This window comes from Notothenia coriiceps, unplaced genomic scaffold (genome assembly GCF_000735185.1).
Source record: "Notothenia coriiceps isolate Sejong01 unplaced genomic scaffold, NC01 NC01_scaffold00017347, whole genome shotgun sequence".
NCBI lineage: Eukaryota > Metazoa > Chordata > Actinopteri > Perciformes > Nototheniidae > Notothenia > Notothenia coriiceps.
In genome coordinates, this window is record NW_011350048.1 from 6,348 (window position 1) to 18,067 (window position 11,720).

At 40.0% G+C, this 11,720-nt stretch overlaps 1 protein-coding gene and 1 long non-coding RNA gene across 2 annotated transcripts; both read right to left on the reverse strand.

Annotated features, from left to right (window-relative positions):
* Positions 1–1,599: 1,599 nt before the first annotated feature.
* On the reverse strand, positions 1,600–2,174 carry LOC104950270 (uncharacterized). Its single transcript, XR_798898.1, has 3 exons — positions 2,160–2,174; positions 1,873–1,904; positions 1,600–1,732 (listed from the first exon to the last, which is right to left on the reverse strand). It is a non-coding gene; the product is annotated as an uncharacterized lncRNA (long non-coding RNA).
* Positions 2,175–5,294: 3,120 nt separating this feature from the next.
* LOC104950271 (unconventional myosin-VIIa) lies at positions 5,295–10,725 on the reverse strand. Its single transcript, XM_010776763.1, has 7 exons — positions 10,642–10,725; positions 10,315–10,421; positions 9,338–9,523; positions 8,620–8,736; positions 8,431–8,514; positions 6,682–6,801; positions 5,295–6,153 (listed from the first exon to the last, which is right to left on the reverse strand). Exons 2-7 carry the CDS (start codon positions 10,384–10,386, stop codon positions 6,061–6,063), a joined length of 672 nt encoding a protein of 223 aa, XP_010775065.1. The 5' UTR covers positions 10,387–10,421; positions 10,642–10,725; the 3' UTR covers positions 5,295–6,060.
* Positions 10,726–11,720: the final 995 nt, after the last annotated feature.

Here is an 11,720-nt window from a genome sequence, read left to right on the forward strand (position 1 = left end):
TCTAAACATCAAGATATCATTTAATTTCATGAATACTTGTGGAAAGAATGTTAAACAACTTTTAGGTCATGTGAAATGGAAATGTCTGAAGAGATTGATTGTAATTCACAAAGTAGGATTGTATTGTAGCAAAACTAAAGTCTTTGGTAATAACATAGCAGAGTCTATTAAACAAACAAGGTCAAATGAAATTGGAAATAAAGTTTAGGGATGATAGGAGATAATAAATGATGCTGAAAACGACATACCATGTACGCTAAAGTCAACTGCAGACCATAGACAATCCAGGTTTTGTTAAATCTTTTAGTCTTATTACTAATTAGTATGTTATTATTATAGGGATGATCAACGTGTATACATTTTGTATGTTGTTATGATACAACAACGTTTTTTTTTAAATGCACTTCAATGAATACTATAACCCATAATAATGTAATTATTAGTTACACAAATTGCTCTTTTTACTTTCATTGAGGTAATAAAATGATATAGGCAGATATATTACACTAAAATATACAGTAAGTTTCTATTTAGTCACTGATCATTGTTTGCTTTAAGTGAAACAAATGTAATTTCATCTAATTATCAGTAAGGGAAAGGTTACCTGACCTTATAAATCCTGTTGCAAACACAAAATATCACTTTTAACTTAATTGAAAACTTTAAAACAGCAGAAACCAGGTTAAAAGGCATGTTTTAATTCATGACAAAGAGCAAAACAATGTTTAAATCACCTGAAAGGAATGCACATGTTAAAATTAGGGCTGTCAAACGATTAAATGTTTTAATCAGATTAATCACAGCTTAAAAATTTATTAATCATGATTAATCACCATTCGAACTATGTCCAAAATATGCCATTTCTTTATGTATATTGTTGTGGGAATGGAAAGATAAATGAAAGAAGGCGGGTATATCCATGTAACATACAGTACGTATGTATGTTTATTATAACTAGGGCTGTCAGTCGATTAAAATAGTTAATCTCGATTAATCGCAAATTAATCGCAATTTTTTTATCTGTGAAATGTACCTTTGAGGGATATTTTTCAAGTTTTGAATACTCTTATCAACATATGAGTGGACAAATATGCTTTATGCAAATGTTTGTTTATTATCATTTGATCAATGACAAATATTATCATGAATATTAAACCAACACTTTCTCACTCCCAACCCGTCACATGTTGACGGTCGGTCAGGGCCCCTCCCCGTCACTCTATTACGTACAGGGTACCCGGTACCCTGTACGTAATAGAGTGACGGGGAGGGGCCCTGACCGACCGTCAACATGTGACGGGTTGGGAGTGAGAAAGTGTTGGTTTAATATTCATGATANCTTTAACCCTCACCTGGTCCGTCTTCCTCCCTCTCAGAGATGAGTGACATCTGGGGCCGTCTCCAGCGTCAACTCTCAGGCAGAGAGGAGTCAACTGGCAACCGTGACGCAGCATCTTAACATCTGGAAACAACTCCTGATAATCTGGAAAACATCTCTGAGTGACATCTGGAAACATCTCTGATCACATCTTGAACAACACTTCCTATCACATCTGCGAAACACGTCCTATCACATCTGGATAACATCTGCTGGATCACATCTGGAAACAACTCTGATGACATCTGAAAACATCTCTGATCACATCTGGAAACCATCTTCTGATCACATCTGGAAACATCTCTGATAACATCTGAAACGTCTCTGATCACATCTGGAAACATCTGGAAACAACTCTGTATGACATCTGGAACAACAGCTCTGACACATCTGGAGACACTCCTATCACACTCTGGAAACCTCTGATCACATCTGGAAAAAAGTGCTGGCGTGGATAAACAGGGAAAGCATCTCTGATCACATCTGGAAAACACTCCTATCACATCTGGAAACATCTCTGATCACACTTGGAAACATCGTCTGATCACATCTGGAACATCTCTGATCACATCTGGAAACACTCCTATCACATTCTGGAAACATCTCTGATCCACATCTGGGAAAACAACTCTGATGACATCTGGAAACACTCTGATCACATTCTGGAAACATCTCTGATGACATCTGGAAAAGACACTCTTTTCAACATCTGGAAACACTCCTATCACATCTGGAAACATCTCTGGATGACATCTCAAACATCTGAAACAACTCTGATGACTCTGGAAACACTCTGATCACATCTTGGAAACACTCCTATTCACATCTGGAAACATCTCTGATCACATCTGGAAACACGTCTGATCGACATCTGAACACCTCTGATCACATCTGGAAACCATCTCTGGATGACATCTCGAAAACACTCTTTTCACATCTCTGGAAACACTTCCTATCACATCTGGAAACACATCTCTGATCACAATCTGGAAACAACTCTGCGATGCATCTGGAACACTCTGATCACATCTGGAAGAGGAGCGATCTCTGATGACATCTGAAAACACTCTTTTCACCATCTGGAAACACTCCTATCACCATCGGAAACAATCTCTGATGGACATCTGGAAACATCTGAAACAACTCTGATGACATCTGGAAAACACTCTGATCACATCTGGGAAACATCTCTGCCACTACATCTGAAAACCACTCTTTTCACATCTGAAACACTCCTATCACATCTGGAAACATCTCGATCACAGTCTGGAAAAATCTCTGATAACATCTGGAAACATCTCTGATCACATCTGGAAACTCCTATCACATCTGGAGAAACATCTCTGATGCACATCTGGAAACATCGCTGATCACATCTTGGGAAACATCTCTGTCACATCTGGAACGACACTCCTATCCACATCTGGAACCATCTCTGATCACATCTGGAAACAAACTCTGCATGGGACATCTGAAACACTCTCGATCACATCTGGAAACATCTCTGATGACATCTGGAAAAAACACTCTTTTCACATCTGGAACACGTCCTATCACATCTGGAGAACATCTCTGATGACATCTGGAAAACACTCTTTTCACATCTGGAACACACTCCTATCCACATCTGGTAAACATCCTTCTGGTATTGAGTCATCTAGGAAACATCTGGAAAAACACCTTCCTATCAGCATCTGGAGAACATCTCCTGATCACATCTGAACACACTCTGCGACTGACATCTGGAAACACTCTCTGCATGACATTACATGTCCGTTGTTAGGACCCTTTTATCCAAAGCGACTACAACTCAATCCTGTGGGCAATCCCCACAGGAGCACTTTGGGTGAAGTGTCTCAGGACACAACGACATGCTGACTGCAGTGGGACTTGGAACTTGCTATCCTGCTGATTCGAAGATCAGCGCACTAAACCCACTGCACCACACGCCTCCCTGTATTAAATCTGAAACAACTCTTGGATGCAACATATGTTATCCCCCCTCCACCATATTAAATACTGCCCCACTTTGTTTTAATGAAATATTATGACGTCAAAGCATATCTTATTGTGAGTCGTTTTTTTGTCACACACAAACTCGAGGTTGAAAGATTAAGGAGTATATTCTCCGTGTATTTTAGAACGGTGTTTCCGCTTGTTTTAAGCGCAGCATACCTGTCAAAGGTGCCCTGAACAACACAAAGCATAAGTAATTACTCCACATTGTGAGTCTTTCACACACAAACTCAGGGGTGGAATGGTTAAAGGGACGCTATCATGCTATATTTCGAATAATATAGTGTAGGACCATACCTATATAAGGCATATTTATACTTTTTATTTTTCAAAATACCAAACAGATCATGCATTTTAGCCATTCCTCATTTCGCTCAATTTAACACTGTCTTTGCATCATGGGCTGATTCTGTGAGAACAGCACCATCTACAGGCCTGGCATATGTACTACAGCCCATCCAGCGCTTTCCAACGGCAATGTCCGTGGCTGTCTCTTCCTGATTGGTGGAGTTGGCCCAATAGCCGTAGCGCCACTTCTGTGACGTCATAGAAGTGTTCAAATCTGGATCAGTCTGTAGCAGCCCCTTTTTAAGAGATTTGGGTATGGAGGAAAAAGGGTTGTGTTTTCTGACACTTGGTGAGTTCCCTGGAACACCGGGGACACATATTCATGTATGACAGACGTACAAGTGCATTTTGCATGATAGGTCCCCTTTAAAGGAAGTATTAGCATATTGAATGCAGCTGTCCACTGCTTTTATAATATTGATTAAAAATATTCAGTAGATCCTTAAAACCAAACTAGACTGAGTCTGTTTTCTTGTTAAAGATGCCGCGTCTTTTTTAAATGTAATTCATATTCTGCAACCATTGAAGGATTGCTAACGTGTGCCTTAATGAAACAATGAACGTATATGCTATCCGATATTTAAAATAGAGTTTAAATGGATGGAAACTATTAATTAACCTCTAGGATACTCTCTTTTCAGATCGTGGTGACTGGGTGGTACAGTTGTTTATCTCCAAGTATCCAACATTAATAACCAATCAATCCAATTAGATAATGACCTTAATTAGCTCAATTAACATTACGTTTTTAATGCTCCGTCCGAGTTGAAGTTTTTTGCACCCCAAGGTGTTCCTGGAAAAACGCAAGGTAATTAAATTGCTTCACTCTCATTAATACAAAAAGCAGTCTGCGCGATCCGGGCAGAATCACAAACATTTGAAACGTTTTATTCACTTATTATTAGAACGTTCTTGCATTAGTCAAAGCTCAAGATCAAATGTATCTTTTAAACGATCAAAGCTTTTGGCCCAGATTGATCTCCAGAACCTCAGCAGCCGGTATTCAAGACAAATCAAACCCCTTGCTCTTTGCAAAACGTCATTTATTCACATCTACATCAGTGGTCACATAAACAGGTATGATTAAGACTCAATGCTGAAAGATCAACGCTAAGGGTTTGTACATTTACATAGTTAAGTAGTTTTGGTACCGTGGATCAGGAGGAACTTTGTGGCACACACAACATGTTAAAAAATCATCCGTTCACCTCAAGATACTTTTTAATCCAGTGTCTTCTCAATATATCTTAAAGGTAGGGTAGGTAAGAATGGAGAAACCAGCTCGAGTGCGCCAGAATTTGAAAATACACAACCGGTGAAAATCTGCCAACCTCCAACACACACGAACGCGCCACATGACCAATGAGGGCACGAGATAAGTTTGTGCACAGATGGAAGGCTGACAGGCAGGTAGGCCATCCAGTTACTTTAGCCGGGCCGGCTCAGATGATTGGTCGTGCTTTTTACAGAACTACGGCTTCCACAGATGAGATTTTTTATGTATTTTTTGTCAAAGCATTTAATATATTCATTGCTATCGGGACGTTAAGAGCATTCCATGGAATATAACAAAAAGTGTTTCTGAAGTGAATTACCTACCCCACCTTTAAGTTTGTCTGCAAAAACTGTCAATGTATCTCCTAAAAGAAAAAACACTACATGAGATCTGATGGTCTACATCTTAGGTTTCAGAAGTGACTTTATATTTAATGCTGGTTTGGTAAACTTGTAATATCTCTGAGCATAAATAGAGAATTGAAAATGCTACTTCACAAAACAAACACAAACTAACAAATAGACTTCTGTTTCGGGGGATTTTCCAACTATTTCTGGTCTTATTTCTCTGAATTCTGTCTCAAAAAAAGTTGAATTAAAACCCTGTTTCATGAAATGGATAATTAATTAAGAAAACTCTGATAATATGATAAACGTTTGGAATTAGCTATTGTAATAATCCTTTCCTTTGAATAAAAACGATTGTGTTGCAGTAGATTTCTAACCTTTGAATGGCATTGTAAATAAAACATCTGATAATATAAACAGTTTATAATAATCCAAATTGCCGTGTTACAGGTGGGGAAACTTCAATTAAAGGCAATATGTGAGTTTTTAAGACAGGGGCCGATGCATTAATAACAAATGAAACACCAAAAAACCTCCTCAATAACCTTTGTCTTGGTTCAAATCACACAGGAGTGTATGGGATAAGTGCCTCTTGTTGCCGTGTGTGTGTGTGTGTGTGTGTGTGTGTGTGTGTGTGTGTGTGTGTGTGTGTGTGTGTGTGTGTGTGTGTGTGTGTGTGTGTGACGGTGAATGGATCACTTGTTGTTGCCCCGGGACGTTCTCTGTTTGGTCATCGTCGTCAGCATCTGGCTGATGTACGAGGTCAGCAGGTCGTCCATTTTATAACCCTGAGAGGTCAGAGGTCAAAGGTCAGACACACTGCATTACATACATGCTTATTCATCGGGATGTGTGGCTCTATTTCTTTTAAGTGATGTGCTGTTCAAAATAAACATGTTGTTTTGGTTAAAGCACCTTCTTACCAAAAATGACGCTATTTCTTGTGGTCTTTTTGGCCAAACTTCGTACAATTTCCCACTAAAAGTAAAGCTTTTTTAAGAACTAGTGGTGTAAAATAATTAAATACATTTTCAACCTACTTAACTAAACTAATATTTTCATTAAGTGCTATTTAAAGTAGTAAGTAAAGCCTTGTGTTGAAATGCACTTTATAAATTACTTTCCCATGCCTATTTCTACAACTACTAATAAAATTTCTATGCATTTATTTGACTTTGACTTTTAAATCATTGATAATGCACTACTAACATAATAATCAAAAATGGTCTCCACATGATCACACTTCAACAACATAAACACTTTAAATGAATGCGTTTGTTTTCAGGTGTTAAATAGTATAAACTCCAGTTCCTCACCAGAGCGGTCTCACAGAGCAGCTTGCTGCCGCGCACCAGGTTCCCGATGGTGATGTGGAAATACGTGTTTCCACTGCTCCAGTTAGAGATCTTAGTGAAGGGGTGAGTGGTGAGGATGTCCTGCAGGAGAGGGGGAATAAATACTATGTTAAAGCACAGAAACCGTACAGTACCCTGTTCACACACACTCCTAAACACAAGCAGATTAGATACTAAAAAGGTATGTGAATTGTGAAGCTTTAGACGCAGTGATCTGTAATGAATGTACATTTATCTCTGACTACAGGAAATGTATGTTCACTAATATGTTTGTATTAAATACATAAATGTACTACAGGCATGGGTGTAATTTCCACTGGGGACAGAGGGGACATGTCAACCCCACTTTTCAAAATGTGTTTTATTGTTTTTTTTACGCAAACGGTCATCGCCACCAGTTACAGGGGTTGTTGTTAGCATCTGGTGCTAGCTCGGAGCTAACGGAGATTAGAAGCTGTTTCATCAATAAGGAGAGGGAGAGTCCTCTCCTGTCGGACTGAGAGGCTGAGATAACGCTAAAGGACTCGCTGAGCGATTAGATTGTAAACTTTAGTCTAAGTTATCTCACTGGGTCTCAAACGGTTTGGTCATCTATGTACACACATATTTCCATCTGTTTAATATAGTTGTAAAAAATAAGTTAATAAATCATTCCAATGTGTGCTATAGGTCAGTACAAAATTAAAAACAGTTTAAAAAGGTGTGATTAGTCAAATATGCGTAAATAAGAAGAAAGAATGCAGACTAGGTAAATTAAAGATAGGAGAGTGGAGTTGATCAAATATTTGTTATTGGTTGTGAGCATATTCTAATGGTTTTTTGAATATTGAAATATATACAGTTCTGTTTCATATGAGTGTTGAGAGCTGTATCTCAATTTTGCCCTCAAAATGCACCAGATTGATGCATTTAACTTCAATTTAAAGAAACAAATCTTCCCGGGACTGCATGCCAGTGGCAGATTTAGGATTGTAGGCGGGGCTACAGCGGAGAGCATAAAGCAGACTCTTCGCTTCACTTCTTCTTCAGGGCACCACAGGTTACTGTCCCGCAGCTGCTGCCTCTCTGTTGGGCTCCGGTACTGCACATTACTCACGAGACGTTAAAAAAAAAAAAGATTGCTTTAAGAGAAACATTCGGGGCATTTCAGAAAACCTCCGGGGCTTGAGCCCAAGTAGCCACCCCCTAGCGCCGCCACTGGTGCATGCCCCCGGACCCCCCTAGAGGATGTGAGGTCCGCCCACAAATAAAACAGGTTCACATGGATAGGATACTAGATAGGTTTGCGCACTCATTATATACACTATACATTTTTCTTAGATTTTTGAACACCATAGTCCCTAATATATTTGTAGAAAGGCAGGAAATGGAATTAAATCGAGAAAATGCTTCATTGCGGAGGACCCCCTGTTTAGTGTCCCCCCCCCACTTCTTAAACCAAAGTTACACCATTGACTACAGGTAATGAAGTTCTTTCATCTTTTAAAAAGGAAAGATAAGAAGTCAGACTCCAAGACATGTTTGGTCCCAGACTGTCTTTCAGGTGCAGATGTGACGTAAAAACACATTCAGTTTATATCACATTAATATAAATGGTTGATCTGAATTGTTATGAGACTTGGGTGGAATTGAAGCAAGTAGTTCAGAGAACACATTTGTTCTCAAAATTGACCATAATATTTATTGGAAATGTGATGAATGTGCACCCACCTTAGTTTTAGGATCAATGAGACTGACTCCATGTTTGTTGATTGCTATCAGGAGGGTTTCTGGGTAATTTGGATCAGTTGTTTGCTGCAGAAAGAACATCATTTAAAACAAGGGGTCTCAGGTCTTTTCCCACAACATAAGAAACAGATCCAAACTTAAATTCACCTTATGACAAATATTGCTATTTACCTTGACTTCAAAGAAGGCTGAGCCAAACGTGGTCCACTTGTAGATGATTTTGAGGAAGGACAGTTTGGATTCTTCTCGAGATTTCCCCGAGTGTTTGTTGAACAGAGACATGATGGACTGAGAGGGAGAGACAGAGAAACATAAAAACTCTGAAGACTTCAAAGAGTTGTTGTCTTCCAGCCTGGTGTAAAAAAACATGCAGAATCTGACATGGGATAATGTAAGAAACATTCCCTCTTTTATGTGAGTGTTATCAGTCTAATTGCTCGATTCTGATTGGTCCATTTGGACAATATGCTGTTTGTGTAATTTCTTTAGTAAGGACCATGTGCAGTCATATCAATCCGCAGAAAGAAGTCCGGTCAATTTAACGTCAGCTGGTGCCAAAATAATACATTTCTCTAAGTTACTCCATCAGGAAACACCACGGAAAACATTTAGAATATTCATGTGAGACTCAAATATCAGAAGTTCAGAACAAGTTTTAATTTTATTTTTTACTTCATTTACTTTACTCAGGGTCACAGAGAGGAAACCAGTTTTAAGATGTTGAAAAGTAACATGTTGCAAATGTATATCGGTTCCAAATATCGGTTATCGGTCTCCTTGGTTACTAATAATCGGTATCGGCCTTGAAAAAGCCATATCGGTCGACCCCTAATTCGTATCTACTCTTTGTCCTTTAATCAGTCATAAAATCCATTTTCCGTGCGCTCACCCTCTTCCAGTCGTCGGGGGACAGGTGTCGGATCTGGTCCTGAGGGACGAGGTCTTTCAGGATCTTAGAGATGTTGATGAAGTGAGATTTATCGTCCTCAAACTTCACCCTGTAGATCAGAGCGGCCAGCTGGTGCACCTCCTCCTTCAGACACTTGTGGTAACCCCGCAGGTACTTAGGGAGCTCCTGCAGAGAAACACAACCAGAAATATACTTCGTTTATTTGGGTTGTAACGGAGGTGATCTCTGGGCCCATAGATCTCGGCCTCCGTTACGGATTGTGTCGTTTTGTAGGTGGCGAGATGTATGTAGTTTGTGCATCTGTCTGTGTTTGAGTTTGTCTGTCTCTGTTTGTGGTTTATGTTAAAAGTGTTCCCCTTCCCCCATGTCTGTGGCTGTTGATTGTGTGCACCTGGTGCCCTGTGTTTGCTCCTCCCCTCACCTGTGTCTTGTTAGTGTGTGTATTTAGGTGCTGTTTCTTGGAAGGCTGGTAGTGTGTGTGAGATCTTTGTGGCTGCAGGATGTGTTCACGGAGAACAGCAGGATCGAGGCTGTGAACTTTGTGCACATTATTTTAATAAATGCCCACGTCGGGTTATATTTTTGGACGTTCTGCCTCTGCCTCCTTGCCGCTCAACGGTCAGTCTCACATGGGTTCTTTAACATAGAAAGAACATACAGTCACACAATACAAAAATGACACTCCCCAGGCTCAACATGGAACACTCAGGGAAACCTCACCGAGTGAAATGTTCATATTCATCAATTTCCACTTGATCGCTCTCAAAGAAATGAATCAACGTGTCCCGTATTTCCGTACATTTATTTCCTTTCCTTTTGATCACATAGGTTAATTTTTCTAAAGCGAAGCAGGACGTCATTTCCCTCAGCCACGTTGCAGGCGTAGGACCCATGTATTGCTTTTTAAATGAATGAATAAAAGCTTTAAAGACTGTTCTCTGAGCGCTGCTGCTCACCTGGTAGTAGTGGAAGATGGAGTCGGCCATCGTGTCTTTTCCCGGCGTGGTGTTGGTCCACAGCTTCTTCATGAAGAACACCTGATACGTCAGAGAAGGCAAGACACCTGCACACACACACACACACACACACACACACACACACAGACAGACAGACAGACAGACAGACACACACACACACACACACACACACAGACAGACACACAGACACACACACAGACAGACAGACAGACAGACAGACACACACACACACACACACGTTATTAAAATCCACAACAATGTACAAAACCTTTACATTCTACAGAATATTTGTGTTTGTTGCCTTACCATCTTTCACATGCCGAGCTTTCTTGATCCAGTCCGTCAGATGCCTCACAAAGTCGAAGAAGAAGTCTCCGTCGGGCACACTGATGACCTGGAAAACAGGAATATTTGGAGATATTTTGAGTAAAACATGTTCTGAATGATAACGAGTTTGTAACGTCAGCACGAGGACCAATTAGGAAATGTCAGATGGAGATGGGAAAAGTAGACTTTACTTCGATGACAAGTTCTTATAATGATATATCACCCAAAGTGCTCACCTCCCTACGCTCTATATGGACCAGGAAATGGTTTAATATCAAAGAACATTAAGCATCATCTGGTTAATGAAAGAATTTCAGTGTAATTCTCTGTTTATTTGAATGAAAAATGGCTTTAAAAGTTTAGAAAATGCCAGAAAATCTTCCTCAAATCTCCTCTGCAGCATCATCCTAATGTCTAGCATCAACTGTGGGCTTAAATTAAAATAAATGTAAAGGTTTATAGCAATAATGATAATGTTTATATTGTACAGTTGTCTATTAACTAGGGCTGTCAAGTTAACGCCCATTTTTTTTTAACACCACTAATTATTTTAACCTGTGATTAACGCATGTGTATTTGTCCTCGGCCCGCGCTGTACTTTCAGAGCCCAAAGGCTTGACGTTGTTGTTGTTGTTGTTGTTAGTTGGATGGTGGGAGATTCTAGCGAGAGATATGGATACAAAGAAAGGTGTTTTAAACATCAAGCCAAGCACCCAGCTGATGCTCAGCCCCGCTCCTGTCGCTCGCTTGCGGCAGACCACGCTTAAAAGTTTTGTCGGGGAGACGCCTGGACAACAACAGCGATAGCTAAATGGGGGCTACAGCTTAACATCGTGGAGGACGAGGGGCTGCGTTAGATCATTGGGATCAAATCCAACGTGTCGACTGCACATCAGAGCGCATTATTCTGACCCACAGAGGGAACTTCAGTCTCATGCTTTTGAGAGAGAGAGAGAGAGAGAGAGAGAGAGAGAGAGAGAGAGAGAGAGAGAGAGAGAGACTGGCAGAATGAGAAATTAAGAGAGAAACACTGATTAACGGGAAAGGTGAAGTCATGC

Bases quoted from the DNA above. Each gene is read 5' to 3' on its own strand.
- LOC104950271 (XM_010776763.1), bottom strand. From the start codon at position 10,386: ATGAAGAAGCTGTGGACCAACACCACGCCGGGAAAAGACACGATGGCC. The intron at 8,737-9,337 runs GTGAGCGCACGG...TCTCCCTCTCAG, and splicing joins CCCCCGACGACTGGAAGAGG to TCCATCATGTCTCTGTTCAA. The intron at 6,802-8,430 runs GTGGGTGCACAT...CCTCTCCTGCAG, and splicing joins TCATTGATCCTAAAACTAAG to GACATCCTCACCACTCACCC.